At 39.3% G+C, this 24,197-nt stretch overlaps 1 protein-coding gene across 15 annotated transcripts in view; it reads right to left on the bottom strand.

Annotated features, from left to right (window-relative positions):
* The window catches only part of ULK4 (unc-51 like kinase 4), a 571,537-nt gene that overhangs the window by 345,304 nt on the left and 202,036 nt on the right, over positions 1 to 24,197 (bottom strand). For all 15 annotated transcript variants that reach the window (XR_006222024.1, XR_006222025.1, XR_006222026.1 and 12 more), the window contains 2 exons: positions 7,049 to 7,100; positions 6,809 to 6,953 (listed from right to left, as the gene is read on the bottom strand). Coding sequence is in view for 12 of the 15 variants with exons in the window: in XM_042998368.1 (XP_042854302.1) it covers positions 6,809 to 6,953; positions 7,049 to 7,100 (197 nt within the window). In the remaining 3 variants the exon portion in view is untranslated. The remainder of the gene's footprint in view (positions 1 to 6,808; positions 6,954 to 7,048; positions 7,101 to 24,197) is intronic.

The following is a 24,197-nucleotide window of genomic DNA, read 5'->3' as shown; positions in this document are numbered from 1 at the left end:
TGTCTCTCTGCCCCTCCCCTGCTTGCTCTGTCTCTCAAACCAAATACTAAAAAAAAAAAACATAATGACAGGTGTCCTTATACGAGAAAAGCAGAGGCAAATTCAAGGCAGACACAGGGAAGAAGGCCATGAGAAGACAGGCAGAGACTGCAGTGGATGCTGCTATAAACCCAGGATTGCTGGCAGCCATCACGGGCCAGGAGAGAGGCATGGTTTCTCCCTCAGAGCCTCCAAAAGGAACCAACACTGCCAAGACTTTGACTGTGAACTTCTGACCTCCTAACCTGTCAAAGAAGAAATTTCTGGTGTTTTGAGCCAGTCAGCGTGTGGTATGAAACTAATGCAAACTGCAAGAAACCTAATTCTGCCAACGACCTCAACAAGCCGGTTTCTCCCCTAGTCTTCAGGCAAGGACACCCGCAGATGCCGGACTTCGGGGGCATGAGATCCGGAGCAGAGGACCCAGTCACACCATGTCAGACTTCCAACCTACAGGGCTGAGTAGATGCTGATTAAAGCCACTAAGTGTGTGGTGATTTGTTATGCATCAATACGAATCTAGTAGGATATCAGAGTTTAATATTCCTGTATCATCACGTTAGTTAATACTCATGATGAAAAGTTACATAAAAGTTTTGATGGTGAGCATCTTTTTCTTGTTCTTGATCTTAATGGAAATGCCCTTGAGTAGGATTTCAAAACTGTGATCAAAGGAGTTCTCGGGAGATGTTAACAGATAAGCCATCAGAAATAGTGTCTTAAGGTCATAAAACGTTGAGAAACACTGAGCTTTAGACAGTTAAATGGGTAAATTGTGCAATTCAAAAGCTAAGGGGTAGTAAACGCACAGAGCATTTCGGAAAGGACCTGTACTCTGTGGCAGGTTCGTGAATACTACACAGGCTCAGTGTTGAAGGAAGCGGGCTTCGGTATTTAAGTTATACTTATGTAAACACTTCTTTTGCAGAGCTTACAGACTTTAGTTAAAAAATATTAATTTCCGAAATATTTGGCTCTGGCAGACTGTCCCTGTTCCATAGAAGCTGTGCCTATCTCGGTCATCTCAACTACAGCAACATCTACAGTAAGACGTCCTCAATTGGTACCGGTGAATAGATAAGCTGATTAAGAGAAAAATATTCCCTCCCTGGCTCACATCATGCAACGATCACATGCAGATATCTGCTGGAAAGCAGCTGGCCTGCGTACTTCTCACTACTCTGCCTCTTCCATGCCTTTGCTTAACCCTATTCTTGACCAGAAGACCTACTCCTCTTCCTATGCAATCCTATCTAGATTTCAAAGTCTAAATGAAACACCATCTCGCCAGCCAGGGTATGATAACTGTCCAGAGAAAAGGCACCGAACAAATACAACTTAAGTTCAACTCTTCAGAAAGCAAAGCACATACGCTGTGAAGATGTAACAATTCTTTTCTCTTAATTCATTAATTTATATAGGAAAGCAATTCAGCCTTGTTATTTACGATAGATGAAGCGATGGGTGATTTTATCTGTTAACTTGACTGGGCCATGAGCACAGAGATACTTGGCCCCACGTTATTCTGGGTCTGTCTGGATAAGATTAATATTTGAGTCAGTAAACTAAGTAAGCAGACTGCCCTGCCCAACATGGGTGGGCCTCATTCAATCCGTTCAAGGCCTGAGTAAAACAAAAATGCTGAGTGAAAGGGAATTCCTCTGTTCTACTGCCTTGAGCTGGGATACTGTTCTTTTGCTGCCTTTGGACTTGAAACATTATCTCTTCCTTTTTAAGTTTTTTTTTAATGTTCATTGATTTTTGAGAGAGGGAGAGACAGGGCACAGGTCAGGGAGGGGCAGAGAGACAGGGAGACACAGAATCCACAGCTGAGCTGTCAGCACAGAGCCTGACGTGGGCCTCGAACTCACAAACTGCAAGATCATGACCTGAGACAAAGTTGGGCACTTAACAGACTGAGTCACCCTGGAACCCTGAAACATCAGCTCTTCTTGAATCTTCAGCCTATCAGTTTCCAGACTGATACGTACCTCCAATCAGCTCTCCTCATTCTCAGGCCTTCAGACTCAAAACAGACTACACCATCAGCTGGGTCTGATGGGTCTCCAGCTTGCCGACTGCTGATCTCAGGATTTCTCAGCCTCCACAGTCATGTGAGCAAATTCCTTATTGTAACTCTCTATATATACACATGCCTCCTATTGGTTCTATTTCTCTGAGATAACCATAACTAATATTTAATAAGATATTTATTCTTACAACTGAGTTTTCATTTATATCACACCGTCGTTCTGATAAGCACCTGGAACACAGGTATCACATGGTATTTAACAAGATTAAATTATTGTCCTCCCTGAACATTTTGCTAAAGCTATGACAAAAGACACCCACTCTTTCCCTAGGATCACCGCCCAGGAGCCATTTAACCACCAAGTAGAAAGAGCCTCTATGAGAACAAAGTCACGTAACTGTAGGCAGAGCACAGAGACGGTGAGAAAGACACAAACACACAGGACTGTAGACATCACTCAAAGCCCCGAATCCAGCTAGAGTAGATGTCAGCACAAGCTCCTAATGTGAGCACACAATTATTTTCCAAATTAGTGTGAGTGTTACTATTTAGAAATAAAACAGTCTTAATACAACACTTTTGAGTGAAAACTGGGAAGCCTACTGCCTATGTGCAAGAAAAGCCCAGCATCTTGACTTTAGCACGAGTATTATTTAAGACCAAAGACGGATTAAAACCTTAACAAAATTAAAAGTATCAACACTAAGGGGCGCCTGGGTGACTCAGTCGGTTAAGCATCCGACTCTTGATTTCGGTTCAGGTCATGATCTCACAGTTGGTGAGTTTGAGCCCCGTGTCGGGCTCTGTGCTGACAGCGCGGCACCTGCTTGGGAGACTCTGTCTCCCTCTCTCTCTGCCCCTTCCCCACTCATACTCTCTCTAAACAAATAAATAAATAAACATTTAAAATATATTAGAAGTATCGATGTTAATATGTGTATTTGCCAAACCAAAACAGATGTAGGTCACTCTTACAAACTCTAGAAACTTCACAATTCTTTTTTTAAAGTACAAGTGAGATACAATATTTTATTAGTTTTGGTCATACATCATGGAAATTCAATATTTTTACACACTACAAAATGATCCCTGTCTAGTTATCACCATCTGTCACCTCCCCAACCTCCTCAGGTAACCAACAGTTTATTTCCTGTGCGTCTGTTTTTGTCTTCCTTGTTCATGTGTTTATGTTTTTTTGATTTCACATATTAAGTGAAACCAAATGTTGTCTTTCTCAAGTCTGCCTTGTTTCACTTAACGTAAAATCCTCTAGGACCCTTCATGCTGTCACAAATCGCAAGATTTAAGCCATATATTTACCTACTCATGAAGAACACAAATTTTCTATTATTAGCATCTCTAAACTTCTAATTACCAAGAGTTATCATCAAAGCCCAAACTCCTTGCCAAGACTTCTAGGTTTCCAAAGTCAAAGTAAATAAGCGTATTACTTGTATTTCACTTTTTAAGTTTTTACATAACATTTACTGAGCATTTACATATATTCCAGGGAGGCACAATCAGCAATATTTATTTCAATAGCCACTTCACAGGTCTGAAGTAGGTACTGTTATCACTATGACCGTATTATTACAATCTTCATTTTAAAGGTTACTAGGAAAGATAATACCGTACCTAATAATAACAGTCGTGCTGCTGTTGCCAAGGGCGTACTATGCCCCACACACCGTACTAAGCGTCTTACAAGAGGTATCCCATTTAATTCCCGCAAGTATCTTCTGAGTTAGGTACCACGGTCTCTATTCTACCGATGAGAAGACTGAGGCTGAGAGCGTGAATTGCAAAGCCAAGATCCATGTTTCACATCAGAATCAGTCCACAAGCCGTGAAAACATCCTACTCCATGTCCCAACCAACTCCCTATCATTATTATCCAAAGCGGATTTCAAATTGCTTAATAAAAACCTGAACTCGTCTACATTACTTTTGTTCTTCAACTGCCATGTGGTTTCATTTGTATTTTTCTCTGCAACCCCTCATCTCTGGAAAACATAAAGATACGTGTTACGAGAAAGACGTATTATTTAATCCAGCTCAGATGAGTAAAACAAAAGCACAGGATTATAGAGTTAACACTTTTTATTTTATAAACTGTTCCAAAAGTGGACAGACTTCAAGATATGAAGAAATTTCATTTCAAATCTGCATGAGTGTTCACCAGCTATCATTAAACTGTGAAGTCCGGTTAAAGAAAACCCTGTCCCTATGGTGGGGGCACATATCAGGCCCTAAAAAATGCTTCTGTATAAACCGTTAGATAGCAGATATCCAAAGTAAATCACACTTTGCACAAATATATTTTTATACATAGGTGTACATAGGTATACCTATGTACATAGGTATACACCTATGTATACATATATTTTCTTGTCAGAAATATGCATGTAATTACATACAGATCAGAAGTGTAAAATGGCACTAAAAGCATGAATTAATCCCATGAGAGAGTATTCTCATATTTACCCATGGAAGTACAAACATACACACTCCGAGATAACATATGCAACCAAAAATACTTTCATTGATAGCTTCTTAATGAGAAAGCTCCACCGAACAAAGTTTTAAATTTTTTTTTCATATACATAACCACTTTTTTACTTTGGGTATCAAAAGTATTCTTTTTTAAAATTTCTCATTTTAAGGCTGATGTTTGATTTTGCTGTGTATGGGTTTGTCTTCTTTTGATTTTCTTTGTTTTTGTTTTGGTACGTGTATGCTGTGTTTCCTTAAATACAGAATGTGCTTTGGTTACACAAGTTCAGTATTGATACAATAGTTCCAGTCTTTCATGATGTTATTGATATTTATTGTAAACGGGCCTGTACCTTCTTAATAAACATTGGTTCTTGCAGAAAAGGACATTAAAAAAAAATTTTAAATAAAATAAAATAAAATAAAACAAAATAAAATTTTTCGAATATCTATTTATTTTTGAAAGAGAGAGAGTGCTAGCATGAACGGGGGAGGCACCGAGAGAGAGGAAGACACAGAATCCAAATTAGGCTCCAGGCTCTGAGCTGCCAGCACAGACCCCGACGCGGGGCTCAAACTCACGGGTTGCGAGATCATGACCTGAGCCGAAGTCAGACGCTCAACCGACTGAACCACACAGTAAGAAAAGTATTCTTACAGTATATATTCATTATCAGGAGTCTCCCTGAGACCAAGTACAGCAGTGCAGGAATAAAAGAAACAAGAGTCTGGCTTGATAAGCCAAAGCCATTACAGATTCAACTCCAACCTGTCAAGACAGGCCCCCTCAGCCAGGAGGCGGCTCAGACACATTGGCCACAGGCTTCACAAATGTACCTTCCTAAACCAACGACGAGGGCTTGAATGCTTCAAAATATAATCAGACCAGGTTTCTATACATTGTGGAAGTTAGTTTTTTCCTCAATGAGAACCAGAGATCTGGAGAAGCTGAACAAACTGAGGGGAGCATTTGGTGAAAAGTGCTGTTCCTGAAAACCTGTTGACCTCAGACTGCAGCTCGGGCCCCCGAGGACACCAGGATCAAGCAGGCACATCAACGCATGACGTGCAACTTTGAATTCTGTAAAACTTTCCTTAACAGTGATATCTGGCATGTGTTTTTCAACTTTAACTCCAGGCATACTTTGGAGATATAGTGGGTTCCAACCCAGGCCCTCAAAGTAAAGTAAATGCAGCAATAAAAAAGGTCAAAAGAACTTTTTGGTTTCCCACCACGTATAAAAGTTAGTTTGCACTATGCTATAGTCTATTAAGTGTACAATAGCATTATGTCTAAAAAAAAAAAAAAAAATTCACATACTTTTTAAAAACTTTACTGCTAAAAAGCGCTAACCGTCACCCGAGTTTTCAGCGAGTCATAATCACTGATCACAGATGGAAACAAATACAGTAATAAAAAAGTTGGAACCACGGTGAGAATTACCAAAAGGTAGCCCAGGGACATGAAGCGAGCAGATGCTGTGGGGAAACTGGAGACTTGCTCAACACTGGGATGCCACAGACCTTCAACTGTGAAAGGTGCAACGTGTGTGAAGCACAATAAAGCAAAGCATAAGAAAACGAGGTAACCCTGTACTTTTGATAAGACTCATAGTGTGGGAGAAAAAAAATTCAGTGTGCCTCAATTACAAGGTGTCATTTTAGAGTTTCAGGAGTTTGCACTGGGTCCTCTTGGTAGTCACCCTACCGTGTCTGCTACCTGAGCAATGGAGTAGAAGAAAAACGTAACCCCATTCTGTTAACTAATCATCATTACTTGTTCTAGCACCACCAACCACGCTCTTGCAGCCCTGCTGAAATATCCTATTTGTAACTAAACTTAATTTCCGTTCCAAGAGTTTGGAGTGAAGGAAGATTTCCGTCCATCTCTTTGATTTCTGAGTAGGGTCAGAGAAACATCCTGATTCCACGTTCCAGTAGTCTTGTAATGTTGACCTTGAATAATAAACCTTACCTTCTGGCCATTAACACCTTTAAATCTGCATAACCTCAGAGTCATGTGCTTTATGGAAAACAGCTAAGGCTCTAAATGGAATCTCCTGGGTCCTAGGCAGTGTAGTAGTCTGTAGTGCCTCTTTTTCCAAATTTCTTTTTTGTGAGCACGTAAGCATATGTACAAAAACATAAGAACATCAAGACCCCAACCCCATCATTAGAACTAGTCTGACAGAAGCTTCCAGACATCTTGCACTTCTCTGCACGAATGCAGCACGTGGGACTTACTGGGGAAGTAAGACATCTCTAATGAGAGCCAGTAGATTGCTGTCAGAGTCAACATTCGCCTCCTTCTTGCCATCCCCGACCTCCTGGTTCACGAGTAGAGATGTGGTTTCTGAGAGCAACCGCAAGCTGAAGAGTCTCCACTCCACTTGAAAGAAAAATGCCAAGAATGTGAGTCCATGGCGATAGAATGAAAACAGAATGTGCACCTACTGGCATTCTCAGTGACGGGGTCACACTTACCATTTTGGCTCTGAACCAAGGAGACCAAGGGTGGCAGGATATAATCAACAACCTTAAAGAAAAGATGGTTCAAATGTTTATAATCACAAAACTGGTATTAACCACTATCTGTGCTTTTTGCACTGACAGAATCACTAATCAAAAGATGGGGAAAATCAACAGCTAAATTTATCCTGGATTTAAACTCTACATAAATCACCAGGCTCATTTAACTCTGAAAAAGTCCTCAGGTCAAAATGACATTCTGATCATCAAAACAGTAATTTATCAAAACCTTCAGAGTCTATGAAAGGAACCTTAGTATATAATCCAAAATCCGGTTGGCGTGGGTTGACATTAAACCACCAAATGGATATATATAAGCTAGTGATCATTATTCAAGTTTAAACTACACAACCAAAATATTGGGGGGAAAGGAGACACCCAATCTTTGTGTTTTATTAAATACATCAAAGACCTATGGCAAGTTAATCTTGGTTATTTTTAGAAACATATTCAAAAGATATAAATCCACTATACAAACCACCTCTAGGATTTCCTAGTTATTGAGGGTACAATCAAATGTGGTTTGAAACCAACTCCAAAATAACAAATTGATTCCCCCCGATGAAAATGAACAATGAAGAAAGGACAAATCATTTCTGCAGTCTAATTTGGAAACCTACTACTCTCTCCTTTGATGAACTATTTTGGTGACAAGAAACAAAATTCCCGTTGTTTACAACTGAATGTATTCCTGGTCCTAAGACAAGCATTTGTTCTCCCTACACTGATAAAAGGGCAGAAGAAACTGTTCCCAGACCCACAATACCATCCTGCTATCCAGACCAATGAGATGAAGCCCTGCACAGGTAAAGATCTCTACACGTGGGCAGTAACCCACCAGTGTTAACCTATTCTAGTTTAAAAAAAGGTTTCTAATGTTTATTTATTTTTGAGAGAGAGAGAGCCAGAGCACAAGAGGGGGAGGGGCAGAGAGAGAGGGAGACACAGAATCTGAAGCAGGCTCCAGGCTCTGAGCGGTCAGCACAGAGCCCAACACGGGGCTCGAACCCACGAACCTACGAACCATGAGATCATGACCTGAGCCGAGGTCAGATGCTTAACCGACTGAGCCACCCATGCACCCCCTTGTAAGTTCACATATAATATTCTATCCAGATATTGGTACAAGGATCCTAAGACCCAGAGATGTTTTGATCACCCTCTTCCATTAAGTGATATCACATTGCTCAAAGCAAAGATGTCACGCTCCATTAAGGAATTTTGATTCCTCTGAACTGCCAGTTGTGTCAAAAGCAAAAACCATGCAAAGGAAACAAACATAGCCCACTATTAACACCCATCAACATGGTCAACGCCTACCTTAAAGATTTAAGAGGATACATCAAAAGAGGAGTGGGACTGAAGTAAATGACAGGTGTCCAACTCACATTTGAAAAACAACTAAGCATGGTCAAAAAGCAAGATCATCAGACAGAAGATGAACAGACAAAAATCAACAGTATTCCTACATGCCTACAATAACTAACTAAATGACATAATTAAGCCAAAATCTATAGAAGCAATCAAATTCTAAGGTATCTACGGTATCCTTTTACAGAAAAAAAAAATGTAGAAAATATTTACAGGTACAATGGCCATTGACACGCTTCTGCAAAAAGCTTGAAAGCTGTCACAACCATCCTTACAACAAGGAAAATGCGAAACAAACAAAATCAACAACTCTTCTCAGACACCTCCAAGGACAGAAGTCACAGAACAAACCGCTCCCCTGAAGAGACAGGCAAACAGAATCACAGCTTAACGGGAGAAGTAAGGCCAGTGGAGTCAGCAGCTGGTACAAAACCTGAAGGCTAACTGAGGAACTGTTGGGAGCCTGAGCTTGGGGGACAAAAGCTCCTGGTGCCCAGCCTTACTGGAGCACCCACACGCCCAGGAGTTTACTTCCCCGAGTCCCCACTGGACTCTCAGAGTGAAGATCAGAGAAAAACCCCTCATGCTTCCAGCAGAGGGAAGGAAAATAAGCCATTTTGAAACACGCTCAGAACATTCTTTTCTTCTCGACAAAGGCCTGGACACAAAGGACACTATCTTACCAGAGCCTATAGTAAGGTTTCAGCAGAACCTAACCAACCTGGGAAAGACAATCCCAACTCCAGCACCCTCCGAGCCTTCCTGTCTCCCCCGGGCACAGGCGCAGGGACAACTGACAAACACCTGCGAACGTCAGAGACCAGACGCAGAGGCTCACAAAAAGAATCCTAACCACGGGACCGTGGGACGTATCCCCTCCGGCCATGCCTTACGGCAACATCAACTGGGCTCCTGTAAAACAACATGGGTTACCACGGAGAGCGTTGCAAGACACAGGTTTTATGTGAGAAGGAGTTATTAGGGAAACCCAAAGCAACAGGAGAGACAAAAACTAGGACCCCGGAGGGAATTTTAGCCTCTGAAAAACCACAGGTAGAGCAAACGGGGAACGCAACCTGGCTTCAAGCCACATACACATCAAATCTCACACTGATGACGTGCTTATCTCAATTCATTTTACCTGATGGGTCACACTGGCATGAAATATTCCAAGTGTTAAGAGAAAAAAAACACCAACCTAGAATTCTGAGTGAAATTATCCCTCAAAAGTAAAAGGAGAAATAAAGATTTTTCTCACACAAACAAAAACGGAAAACATTTTCTGCCAGTAGACCTGCCTTGCAAGAAATGTTTTCAAAAGTTCTTCAGAAGGAAGAAAAATGATATAGGTCAGAAACTCAGATCTATGTATCAGAGAAGGAATAAACAAAGGGAACACATGGTCATTGATGAACAGACTCCGAGAGGTCAACTCTCTGCAAATTAACCGATCATTCCAGTGTAATACAAATAAATAGTCCAAGAAGGTTTGCATTACCTCCTCATATTAATTCCGTAATGTATTTGGAAAATAGTGACAATGCTATAGAAACATAAAGATGGGTGGAAATGAAGACGGGCACACTGGTGCCTTCAGCAAGGCTGGACCCTGACTAAGTTCTTCCCTTCCTCATTCTTGAAGCCTCTCCCTTCCCCTCATACGTTTTTCTGCAGAATGCTTTGTTCCGGGAACTCGGTATCGACGTTGACATCTCGCTGACCTCAACGTACACTTAATAATGAGACTCGGACAGTTGTGCCAACACTAGACATGAGACCACCTAGGAAGACATGACGAAGGCGGCTGGCAGCACATACCTATACATTCCTATCGAAACCACCCAGATCCTGTATTTTCCTAGGAAACCCCTCAGCCTTTTCCTAGGACAGGCTTGCCACTCTTAGAGACACTAGCCTCCTGCAGCCTCCTCTGCCGGGCAGAATAATCAACTATCTTCCTTCTTTATACCCAAACTCTGTCTTCATATTATGTTTTAGCTCCAGAGCACAGAGGTCGATTTCAACAGCAGCAGAGAATCAAGAATAATACAAGATTTTCAAGAAATTGTGGGGCAGAGATGGTTTACCCTACCAAGTTTCCAGGCTTCCTATAAGGGAAACCAAGTGGTGTAAATGTAGAGCTAGACAAAGAAATTCATGGAATATAACCGAGAGCCTAGAAACAGACACATATGGGAACTCAGCAAGGGGCAGTGATAGTATTATTAGCAACAGTGGAAAAACATGTAGACTATTCATTTAAGGGAGAGCTACAATTAGCTATCTACTTGGTAAAAAATACCAGAGAACACTGAAAAAATAATTACAGGAGGCTTAAAGGTTGAATAGTTAAAAAGAAAGGCTTTTAAAGGAAAATAGAGCATAGTTTTGTGGTATTAAAGTAGGAAAGGACTTCTTTTTTTTCATTCTTTTAATGTTTATTTTTTAGAGAGCGTGCAAGCGGGGGCGGGGCGAGGGGCAGAGGATCTGAAGTAGGCTCCACCCCGACAGCAGCAAGCCCAAGGCGGGGCTCGAACTCACGGACCATGAGATCACAACCTGAGCTAAAGTCAGACACCCAACCGACTGAGCCACCCAGGTGCCCTGGAAGGAGTTCTTAAGTAGCATCTAAAAAGCACAAACTAAAAGAGAAACATTAATAAGTTTGACTACATTAAAACAAAAAACATTTATATAGGATGAGTCCCTAGAAACAAAATGAAAAGAAAAGCCATTGGCTAGGAGAAAGTTCTGCAATCCCCAAATCTGACAAATGGATTCATATGCAGAATGCAAGAAAAAAAATCAATGAGAAAAAGACGAACAGCCCCCAAAACTGGACAAAAGGCAGAAATGATGGTTTTCAAAAGAGGACACCCACAGAGTCAACAAACATATGAAAGCTATTCAAACCCACCATCAGAGAAATGAAAATTAGAACACTGAGATACCAATTTACACAGATCCAGTTAAGAAATTACCTTAGTACCAAGAGCTTGAAAAACTTAGGGGAAATGGGTACTACATACCACAGTAAACCAATAAATTGGCACAAGAACTTGGAAGAAGAATTTCATAACACCAACCAAAGTTTCCAGTAACACATTCAAAGCTATTCACTGAAGATCTGATTATAAGAGTTCAAAAATAGAATGGATAAATCTCACATCAATATATTTAATGAAAGCAAGCAACCTGCAAAAAGGCACAGACGGTATCTCACTATGTAGCCCAAAACAATACCTATAAACTTAAATACACACCAAATGTAAATTTCTGGATTAAAAATATATTTAATCAGTTTTAAAAGATGAAATCTAGTTCATTATAATATCATTTAATTTTTTAATTAACACTTGTCCTCTGAATGACTGAAGGCAATTAGAATTGTATCCCAGACGATAGAAATTTAATCCTTCCAACTGAGAATGATCCTTTAGAAGAAGAAACAGGTAGAGGATGGTAATGGAGAAATAATGTGCTTACTATAATATGCAAATTCAGATTATAAGACAAATTAGATTATTTGACTATTCACCTTTAATTCATATTTTTCCCAAGCAATGACAGTTGATTACATTACCAAAAGAAAGCTGCCCATAACTCACAGAGAAATAAAAATAAAATTACTCTGAAAATGTCCAGATGCTTAGCAAGTCGAACAAGGCAAGGGAGATAAACACTGAAAAACAGTTTCATCCATTTTATTTATATTCTATGCAATAACTACATAAATCAAAGTAATAAATGGTTTTTCAGAAAAGATCATTGGTTGTAAAATCCTAAAATGAAAAACACCACATACCTTTGCAAAACGTTCACTTAACCAATGATTCTAGCAAAACAGAACAGATGAAAGTTAAAGTTTTAAAACGCTAGTTACTTTGGAGCATAGAGCAGAGAAACAATGGAGTCAAATTTTAATAGAAAATATAAAGAAAATATAACAAAAGAAATATAGAAAAATAAAACATTTCAATATACTCCTATACAAATCAGAAGGGTTACTATATCTACTCTCACAAAATACAAGAAAAAGATTTGTAGGAGTGATACATCTCAACATTTACACAAATATTAAGTGTAAGTATCACAAAAGTAGATTACACACACACACACACACACACACACACATAACGTCAATGAGCTCGCAGTATGTAGGTACAGGGATTTTATTACCACCACTATCAAAACTTAATAGCTACTAAGGTGTAGAATGGAAATGAACACAAACATGAAATAACTAACATTACATAAATTGGGATGTGTGGATGCGCCAGAGTTTCTTGGCAGAGAAGAAGGTGTTTTTGTCATTGCCACTGTCCTTGAAATAAATAGCCGCTAAAAGTTAGATTTAAAGGCCTAGAGGTCCATCCAGATGATGACTTGGGCCTTGTTTCTTTTTCCTTTTGGAGATATTTAGAGTAGTTTACTCTGAATTTGTTTTAAAAACATCCAGATGAACCTTAAAACAATTACCTGGATATATAACCTAGAAGATACCAATCAGAGATGAGAAAGCAACTCTAAATTGAGACAGCAGATTGGCACACGGTGACACACTGAACAAAATTCTAGCCTCTGGGCCCAAATCCCTGGAGGTCACACAGTAACTCACACAAAGAGGGGGGCAGCTATAAAATACAAGACCACAGTTCCAAGGGTGCTCAAAGTGACACAGAAGGGCGTGGCAGTGGGGGAGAGGGACCCAGAAACTGGCTCTTGAAAACAGCAACGATGATTGCTTGGGCCCAGAAGCAGAGCAAATTTGTTATTCCTTAAAAATACCTTGAATCTGTATTTCGGTACAAATCGTTTCCTGTATATCCCTGTGCACATTACTTTCCCTGATGCATTTAAAAATGTCTTTCCAAGAATGAGTTCACAGACCTCACCAGACTGCCAAAGGCTTCCAATGTACAAAATGCAGAAACAAATCAGAATCCGATGCCAAGAATACCAATCCACGGGGCTCACTGGAAACTTGTACCCTTCCGAGGGTGGGCCACTTGCCCAAGATTTCCAGCCAATCCACGTATCTTTAAAAATGGATTCATCTCACCAAAGAAAATAATCTTTCTAACAAAAGGGTCACCAAGATAAAGACGCTTCACAGCTGTGAACTTCAGATTAGAGTCTTTCCAGGGCTCATCAACCACCTCTTGAGGGAGTACTCCCTCAAGAATATGGCACACTTCAAGAATATGGCGAGAGTATGGCATCCTTCACATACAAACTAACCTTTCCGAGGGCAGACATTAAAACCAACTCATGCATATCATTTTACACCTCTACGGTGAAGTATTTTCAAGTAAATTACTCTAAGTGTCTCAAAATAATACCAAGAGAAACCTTAAAATGGCTCATGTAAACATTTCACGCTTCTCTCCCTTGGCATACAGGATTCCGTCACCTGAAACACCCACCCCTCACCCAGGAGGCCACTCAGGAGTTAATCCCTACCTATGTCCAAGACCTAGTTCAAGAATAAAATCATCTCCTCTAAAAAGCATCTCCAGACCCTGTCAGACTGAAAGGGCTCTTGGCATACCCCAAGCAAACCACCAATACAGCACTCTTCAAACCATGGTCCAATCTTTCTTTTTCATCTTGGTCTCTTCCTCCCAACCAACACTTAACCTATTCAGAGCAGGATCTGATTCTAGCTCACTAGTGTATCTTCCTCAACATTCATTGATTTTTTTATTAAGTTTTTCATTTTAATTCCAGTATAATTAAATCTTTTAAAGAGGTCGTTTACAGGGGCTCCTGGATAGCTCAGTCGGTTGAGCCTCTGAGTCGATTTCGGCTCAGGTGATGATACCAGGGTCGTAGTATTGAGCCCCACATCAGACACTGCATTGGATGTGGAGCCTGCTTAAGAGCCTCCCTCTCTCTCTCTCTCCCTCTGCCCCTCCCCCCAGTTCACTCTCTAAGATAAAAATTAAAAATATTAAAAAAATAAAGAGGTGGTTTAAAAAGGCACTTACTATAAATATGCGAGTGATAAATACGTAAGTAAACCAAAACCTTAAACCTTTTTTGGGGGTCTACTTATTACATCACTGCTTTAACTCTATTCATATTAATTCATCCTATTACTATGAAAAGGACATTTCAAAAGTTTTGAAACCTAAAAGTACTTGTTCTACACATGGTAATTTAGAAAGAAAGAAAGAAAGAAAGAAAGAAAGAAAGAAAGAAAGAAAGAAAGAAAGAAAGAAAGAAAGAAAGAAAGAAAAAAAGAAAAGGGATTTGCTTTTGTATCCTGGTTGCAAGCTGAGGTGAGCCCAACTTTGAATTTTAAATAAAATTCTCAGGCCTGCGTGCTGTAATTAATCTCAAGTCCTCTCTCAGATTTCTCAGAACGTGCAATGGCTTATTTCCTTCTCCATGGTTCACTGCCAACTCTTGAGTTTTCACTTACTCTAGTATTTTATTTGCTTTTTCCCTTCTCCTGCTGTTTGCTTCTGAGACCGACTATCCAAATGAAAGGCGGTCAGACCAGACATGACAATGAGGACTCTGTCCCAGGTCCTCCGCGGGAAGCAGGCACAGAAGCCAGCTCACAACACCTGCTGCAATGAGCTCAGGACGCTCAGGACTTGGAGGACGAATGCCAGCTCCACGGCTTGTTGTAGCCTGCCTCCCACTCATGACCAGACAAAGTCACATATGCTCCCCTAATCCATCCCATAGGAGGCCCTGTTTCTCATTAGTCTGCCTCCAGCTCCCCCCATGCCGACCAAGATACACCTTAAGCCTTCCCTTTTTTTGCCCTAAAGTTTTTACACCCTCTGCCGAATACAAGTGAGGGTGATGATGTCCCTACTGCCGCAAGCTCCCAATCAGCAGCCTGTGTGTGTCATCATTCAGGTGGTCTTCCCTCATCTCCACCTTGCTCACGGTACCACATGATCCCTTTGTAAGGACTGAATTTAAAATCTCCCAAGTTCTCCATATATACACCAGACTCTACTCATGGTTCCGAGGGATGCGGCTTTGTAATGGCAACACCCACAATTTGCAATTGAATATGAAACCTCCTGCTTTTAGTCATCTTTGAATCACCTGCACCTTTGATTTTTTTTTCCCACTAACCTTGTCTCCCCGCCCCCCCCGCCCCCCCCCCCACACACACAGCTCAGCTCTGAGGCTCCTGCCCTGTTGCCTGTCTCTTCTAGGCCCCCTCTTCGTTCCTTTCTTCCTCTTCATTCTCCACCCAATGCCAGCTCCTTATTTATACAGACAACGTGTACTTCCCCTGCCACCCCCACCCTTTTGTTCATCCAAGCTTCAAGGCCGCTCCTGGATCCCTACCTACAAAGGAAATGGAAGTTCAATACAGACCCGTCTGTGGCCTAATGGTTGTAAGAAGGCCAGGAAGATATTTCAAGGTGACAGCTTTTCTCTGTCTTCCGCAGGTAGGCCGTACTGCCCTACACACAAAGAGGAGGTCCCCCTGCACGTAATCCAAGACCCGCACCCCTCACAGAGATCTCTGTCCATTCCCTCTTCCAAATACACTTTGAAACAGCATTCATTTGTTATTTTCTTAACACCCAATGATGTGTTATTAAATTTTTAATTTTAGTTCCAGTGTAAGTAACATACAGTGTTATATCAGTTTCATGTGTATGATACAGTGATTCAACAATTCTATACATAATAGATTTTTACCTAAAACGGGGCTAAGTTCCCTTAGAGCCTGAGAAATTCAAATCCCGTATCATGCCAAAACAAAGACGACTACTCATTAGCCATGTTATAAAACATTTCTTGATTTAAAAATAATATGTGGGGAGTGCAGTGTGACTCATGACAAAACTCAATCCGCATTTTGAGAGGTCACATTACAATGCTTTCAAGACAACCCAATGCCAGATGGCAACGAAGCAGCGTAATAACAAAGAAAACAGGACAAAAACCTAAAAAGCCTCTTTACTGAATAGCTTTCAAGTCACGGTGAGGAAACCATGACAACAAAATCCAACACTGTGGATGACAAACCTTCAATTGTCATGGCTTTACCCACTGGTACTGCGTCGACCTGTTAACAAACAAGAGACTGAATCACCTGAGACAAGACACAGCGAGTAACCGCTGCTGCGAAGTAGATGGTTTGTTCAACAGTGCTTTCCTCTTCTAGAATCTTCCACAGAATTTACAAACAACAGATAAACCATTTAAGTCAATACCACTGCAACTCTAAGCAGGCTCCCCTACACTAATGTCTTCTACCATAAAATTCCATGATGTTACTTATTTTAGTTGTAGAGCTAATACATCTATGTATAGAACAATCCGAGGAGCTTTAATACTTAATGCTTGTGACAATTACTTTCTTAAAGGCATTCGTCTGTGGTAAAAGGTCATTTAAGGACATGTCCTAAAAACAGGGTCATCGTTTACTAAAAACAAAAATACAGGTTCCCAGGTCTAGGGACTTTTCATTTCTTTGCTCAAACCACCCCCCCAACTATGTGTGCATATATATGCACGTGAGTTGCTGCCAGTGATCCTCAATGTCCCAAAAGAAATGAATGTCTGTGACCTAGGGATGCTGACAGCTCTGGGACACTTAAACTACACAATCACAATGACGCCAAAATATGTAAATAATGCTCAGATGGCTAAAGTTTACTTCACTTGTTCTTAAAGCCTTGGATGCCCAAAATGGTAATTTATCATGTAACAAACTTATGTTCCATTTTAAGAAATGACGAACACGAGATACTGGAGTTCAGCAGCTTTAACCCATAAATAACCACATAACTATATTCAAATTTTCTTTTTTCACAAAGAAAAAAGGCAACACTGTAACCTATGGAAAGTGTATTTCTGAAACAATCATTTGTTGAAAGTATGCTTTATACTATTATTTTTGTAGTGGGGTGTTTTTTTTATTTTACAGATGAAAGTACATCATTTGAAAACTGAAGTTTACTATTCCAAGCACTCAATTGAAATTCTTATCCTACATTTGAAAATTAACCACCACTTCCTTACAGCAAGCCTTGGAAAATCTGGTACATCGGACAGCACAATAATTAACATGTCGCATCAACTACCAGTCCCCTTTCCTCCAAAGTCATATCGGCCATACAGGGGAAACATGCCTACGCCATGAATCCTACCTCCACTAATGGCAGAGTGGGCCACGCAGAATACCCCTTTTGAGGAGAACAACTACCAAAACTAGACACGGCATTGTTTAACTCTTCCTTACAATATTAAATACCTAAAAAAGATGTTAAGGCATTCCCAAGGCACAAAAGATTGGCAAAATTTCAGAAGACTGGCATTTGCTATTGGCAAGACTGGACTGGGGAGAACCAGACACTCATATATTACTAGGAGGTGGGGGAAGCAAAATAGTAACCCCTATGTAATTATCCTTCAATCCCACAATCACCACTCTGGAAACGTGCCCTGAAGTTACACCTCCAACAATAGGAAATTGCATGTGCATGGGCTATTTGTTTGTAACTGAAAAATATTAGACACTACCTAAACGTCCCAACATAAGAGATGGGTTGAATAACCCTATGATACATACACACAGAATAGAGTACTATACTGCTCCAATGAAGAGTGAGGAAGAGCTCTACGAACTGATATGGAGTGGCCCTGCTCTGAATACATCTTTTTCTACAGCTTTGACTTTTGGAAGCATGCTAATCTTATGTGTACTCAAAAGATAAAAGGATAGGAAGGGGAAAAAGAAACCCAACAATTGAAAGCGAACTGAAAACTAACCAACTGTGTTTCAGATGAGTATTATAACCACACTAAAAGAGGAGGAAGGGGACCAATCCAAGTATCTTATGAACACAGCATAGAGTAGATAGAAGGAACCATATGGACAGGGACTGGGTTTGAAGTTATTAGCGTGAACTCATGATTTCAAAATATGTGTGTGTGTGTGTGTGTGTGTGTGTGTGTGTGTGTACCAATATATGCAAGCATGCATACGTGTGTTGTGTGTGCTCATACATGTATATACATGTATCCATTTCCCAGCTCTATTTTATGTATATATTTCCCAGAAGTGGAGACATCCCAGGAAAGAGAGGCACACTTAGGGCCCTACACCGTGGTTTCTAATGCCACCTCCCATGAAAAGGAGCCAGAACTCCTCTGAGAATTGACTGGGAAATGACTAGGCCAGGCTAGAGAAGCTAGAAGCCAAAGCAAGAATATCTTGCTGTGCCAGCAAGTTAAAAAATCACTCAAAAATGATGGAGTATGTCACAAGGACACAGGAATCAATTCGAAAGACTTTATACTGGCCACATCTGTTTTGAGCACCAAAATAATTTCAGTCATGAAGCCCTGGATAAAAACCAGAATCTGTGGTACACAGGACGATGGTGGAAAGAAAGACGTCCACCATCCTCATCCCGAGAACCTGATAATTTGTTATCATACACAACAAAAGGGATTTTTATAGATGTGATTAAGTCAAGGATCTTGAGATGTTTATGCTGGATTAGACAAATGGGCTCAATAGAATAACAAGACCTCCTCATAAGAGGGAGAAAAGAGGGTCAGAGTCAGAGGAGGAGATGTGTCAACAGAAGGAGAGGTCAGAGAGATTTGAAGATGCTACGCTGCCACCTTTGAAGATGGAATAAGAGGTCACGCATGAGCCAAGGAACACAGGCAGCCCCAGGAAGCCAGGAAAGGAGAGGGAAAAGACTTTTCCCCTTACTTCTCCCAAAAGGAACACAGGTGTGCTGACACCTTGATTTTAACCCCAAAGACCAATTTTGTACTTCTCACCTCCCAAATCATAACATAATAAACTTGTGTTAAGTCCCTAAAGTTTTGATAATTTTTTACAGAAGCAATAGGAAATTAATACAGGATACAAGTCCACACCAATGATTAATAGATATGCTAATTCTTATCAGTTACTTTGCAAAAAAGGGGGGGTTACATTTACCAAGATCTATACACTTTTACTTATTTATGAGAAATATATTTTTTGAAATTTCACAGAATATTTTGACAAAAATCTTTATTAATGAGTATAAAATAACCTAATTATTTTGTATTAAAAAGACTAATTCCAATTTTACTTTTTGTGTACATTATTCATGTAACAATCTACAGTAAAGGATTAATATGCCCTCATATGTATGCCTTTAGGCATTCACAAATGTATAAAGACACAAATAGAAATGAATTTAAAGTATTGAACTGTAGCTTTAAAATTAAGTCTATTAAATAAAACAAAATGGGTATCAAATTAAATTTACTCTCTGAATAAACTATTCTAGTTTTCTTAATAAACAGAAAATCATATTATCTTCTACACATATTTATATTTCTTTGTATTAACTATTTAATTATCATCTTTAACCAAAGTAATCAACCTTCTTTTTAATCAAGCATAAAAAAAGTTAGAGAGAAAATAAAGAATAATTTAGATATTTTTCTGTCTACTAGCATTTATGCCATACAATTTAAACAATTTTAAAGTATAGTTAAAAGGTATAATTCAAAAGCATTTACAAATTTTGTTCATCTACCGCCCTTGTAAAAAATAAAGTAAAAACTATACTTAATGATCACTGTTTTGTAACTGTTTCTTATTTAGAACTGTTTAGGCATCCAAAGATTATTTATTAATTAACTATTGCTCTAAGATCTTAATGTTACTTAAGGATTTATAATTATAAATTAATTTATGAAAAGTATTTTTATATTTACGTACACTTAATTCAACAACATACATACATAAAGGTATACTAATCCTCAGGCATATGTCTCGGTTAACTTTCACAAGATGAACACACTCCTGTACCCAGCACCCAGATCAAAAAAAGACTTTACCAGAACATTGCAAAGGCCCCTCGTAGCTCCCTCTAGTCACCACCTGCCCTAGGAATGACCACTATCCTAACTGGTAACAGCTTTGTCTGTTTTCAAATTTAATGCAACTGGATCCTGATATTTTGTATCTTTCATCTTTATCTCAGCATTAACTTTGTGAGATTTATCCGAGTTCTGAAGCATAATGATGTATCATTCATTTTCTCTGCTACGAGGTATTCTATCATGTGACTAAACCATAATTTATCCATTAGATTGCCGAGATGGACATTTGGATGGTTTCCTGTTTGGAGTTATGAGCATCTTTCTATATGTATTTTGGTGAACATAAGCCCATATTTGTACCGAATGTATATTTAGAGGTGAAATTGCTGAATCAATGGCATACACTATGTCTGGCTTCAATAGCTACTACCATTTTTCTGAAGTATTTGTACCAACTTACATTCCCAGTAGAAGTTTCTCAGAGTCCCACATTCTAAAACCTCACCAGCTCTTAAGATTAATTCAAAAATCTGGATTAATTAACGATAAATTACTCAATATTTATTAGCCTCTAGCCTTTAGTTTAAAAACTTACAAAGGGACAGGTTTTCATTTACAAAAAAGGCATTATAAAAAAAAGGCATTATAACTTAGCTCAGTTTTTTAAATTAAAGAAACTGAAATATATTTTAGGTGATGTATGTATATTATTGCCAGGATTTTCTAACAAAGAATCACCTTTGTTCACCGTTATTTTTCTCTTTGCTACTGGTTACATGTTCTTGAAACCACCGTGAATGGGAGCAAGTTGTCTACACAATCCAAATCATCGTGTACTGCTGACTGCTGTGTAGGCCACACTGTTGATTTCCAACTCTGAGCAATTAATGTGGTCTAAACTCTGGAAAAAATCTGAGTTAAGCAATTGTGCTCATCAAGAATTAAATGCATGTAATCACTTCCACATAAAGTATTGATCAGCAGCCTTGAACACAGTTTGCGCTAACATTTCCAACAATGTTATGCTCCTTAGAGTGCTAGGTCTTCCATTTCATGTATTCCAGTCATGCTCAAGAAGAGGTAATTAGAAGATTTCCCATAGGTTACAGCATTAAAAAATATTTCTCATGAAACCCATGAGTTGCAAATGATACCTTTCCTATCGTAATACTATGGGCTGTAGTTTCAACGATTATTATGATGGCATTTCGTGTTTACCAAATAAACTAAATGTTTATATACAGCTAGGTATAGATGTTTATAAACAGTGGATCTTAACAAATTATCCATGGGGTATCGTTCACCAGGATAAAGAATCAATAAGCAATACTGGGGCAATACTCAGAAATCACTGCCATAAGAAACAGAGTTTCTGGTAATAGTGGGTATGGTTATCTGGATTAAATTAAATCACTGAAAACAATGATAAAGGCCAGATAAAATATAAAAGAACAAGACCTTAAAAGTATTCAAACTCTGAAAAGACAGTGGAGGAACTTCTAGACCAATTCTGAATGGAAGTCTTAACTGGAGAGTGGAGTAGAAGACATGAGCACACACTTGACTGTACCCTGGCAGTGCCTACCACTAACCCAAGCACAGGCTCTAGTGGGGGTTGCAAGGGCCAGAAAGGTCGGAGTCCAGGTCTTCCCAGCACATGCAGTTTTGTGAATCTCCCACCCTGAGCGGGGCACTGAGGAGGGGGGATTACACTCTCTTAACAGTGATGGAGAAATCAGATCTATTCTCCAACCCCTCCACACACGTTCACACTCCTGGGAAGTGCTGCAGAGGCTGCCCTGGGACGTTATGATCTCAGACCTAGAGCCTCAGAGATTTGCACACTAGGTGCAAATGACCTTGGTCTGAGGTAGCCCTGATTGGCAGGGCCCCAAAGCAAACACAAAGCCTCTTAGAGGAGGGAGCATCCACAATAGGCTTCAGGAAATACCCACAGATTTCAAGGCCAACAACCAACAAGCAGTAAACCTAAGTTCTCCAAGAAAACAAGATGAGTTGTACACGGAAAAGATTGTATAACAGACACTATCTCACATCACAGTCTCTTAATATTGGAATTATCAGACATGGTGTAAAACAGCCACATCTAACAAATGCGAACAAATAAACCACAACTGGAAGATAACTATAGGGAATAGGAAATTATAAAAAATACAGTAGGCTGAAAAAACAGATAAGCAGAATTTCTAGTGGTAAAAGAAGTTCTACACATGGAAAATAACCATAATTAAAAAGTCAACGGCAATGTTTGGCATGAGACTGGACACAGAAGATAGAAATTAACCAAACAGAAAATGACACTGAGAGAGAAAAATATGGAATATGTAGAAAGACAGCAAATATAGAAAGTACACCGACAAAGTTTAATGTATATGTGGCCTGAGTTGCTGACGGAGACAGAGCAAAGGAGAGAGAGAATGAACAAAGATGATGGCTAAGAATTTTCCATAATTGATGAAAAAGGACAATCCACAGATTCAAGAAGCACAGAGAATCCTAAACAGAATATAAAGAAGTACCCAGTTAGTTACATCATAGTGAGTCTACAGAAAACCGAAGACCCTCCTTCTCTTCCCCAAAAATAGTCTTAAATGGAGACAAGGGACAAAGAGACAGATTATCTTCACAGGAAAAACAGGCTTCAAGAAAATTCAGAACATAAGATAATGAAATAATATCTTCACAGTACTAAACAAGAACGAAAATAACTGCCAACCTAGAATTTAATACTCAGAAAAAAATCTCCTTCAAAAAACAATGACTTAACAGACAAAGAGCAGGCCACAAGCACTCCCAAGCTAAGGAAACCTGTGAAGGATATACTGCAGTCATGAAGAAGTGGGGCCAGATGGAGGGAGGGAGAACTAAGAAAGAAAAACAAAACAAACAACAACCAAAAAAGCAGTATATACATGGGCAAATGTAATTGAACACTATATTACAGTAATAATGAGTATTATATTATTACTTAATAATAAAAAAGAGTTAAAGAGAAAGAAACAGAACAAGATAGACTATAAAGTATCAGGCAAAAGTAATATACATCACAGGGGCACTGAATGGAGTTGTTGGCTAAGGTCTGTATTTTACTTACGAGATAGCTTCTTTTTTAAGTTCAGCTTTTAATAAGTTAATGTGCATGATGTAAATTTTAGGGTAAGCAGTAAAATAATAAAGGGAGAATCTAAACACCAACCTTCTGTAGAGAAAATAATTAGTGCAAAAGAAAGTAAATCACTATACAAGAGAAGAAATTAGAGGCGGGAAAAGAGAAAAAGTCTGAAAGAAAATGGTACAATGAATCCAAATATACTAGGAACTACACTAAACGTAAATGGAGTACATGCTCCAGTGAAAAGTTAAGTACTGGTCAAATTAGATTTTTTTAAATACTATGATATTTACAGGACACAGATCTACAATATAAAAATAGATGTTGGAACAAAAAAATGAAAGAAGGTATGTCAGCAAATATTAAGCAAAAGAAAGTTTTGTGATTATATTAAAATGAGCCAAAAACAAGCCTTTAGGCAAAAAGCATTACTAGAAATTAAGGTCACTTCACAATGAAACAAAGCCAATAAACACTTGAAAACAACAGCCTCATTAGTAGTCTTGATCTTACTATTTAAAACCATGGTGAAATGTCACTATATACCCATTCATTAAAAAACCTGAAATAACAAGAGTTGAGAAGGCGGTGGGGATCCGATACTGCACTGGTAGTGTGAATATAAACTAGTACGACCTCTCTGGAAAACACTACGGCATTTTCTAGACAAAATGAGTTTGCATGTATTCTACAACCACTCATTCCATTCCTAAGTATGTATCCTAGAAATACTGCATGCTTATGTGGTGCAAAATACACAAAGGAATCTCCGTT

This window comes from Panthera tigris, chromosome C2 (genome assembly GCF_018350195.1).
Source record: "Panthera tigris isolate Pti1 chromosome C2, P.tigris_Pti1_mat1.1, whole genome shotgun sequence".
Lineage (NCBI taxonomy): Eukaryota > Metazoa > Chordata > Mammalia > Carnivora > Felidae > Panthera > Panthera tigris.
This window is presented reverse-complemented; position numbering and strand designations above follow the sequence as displayed.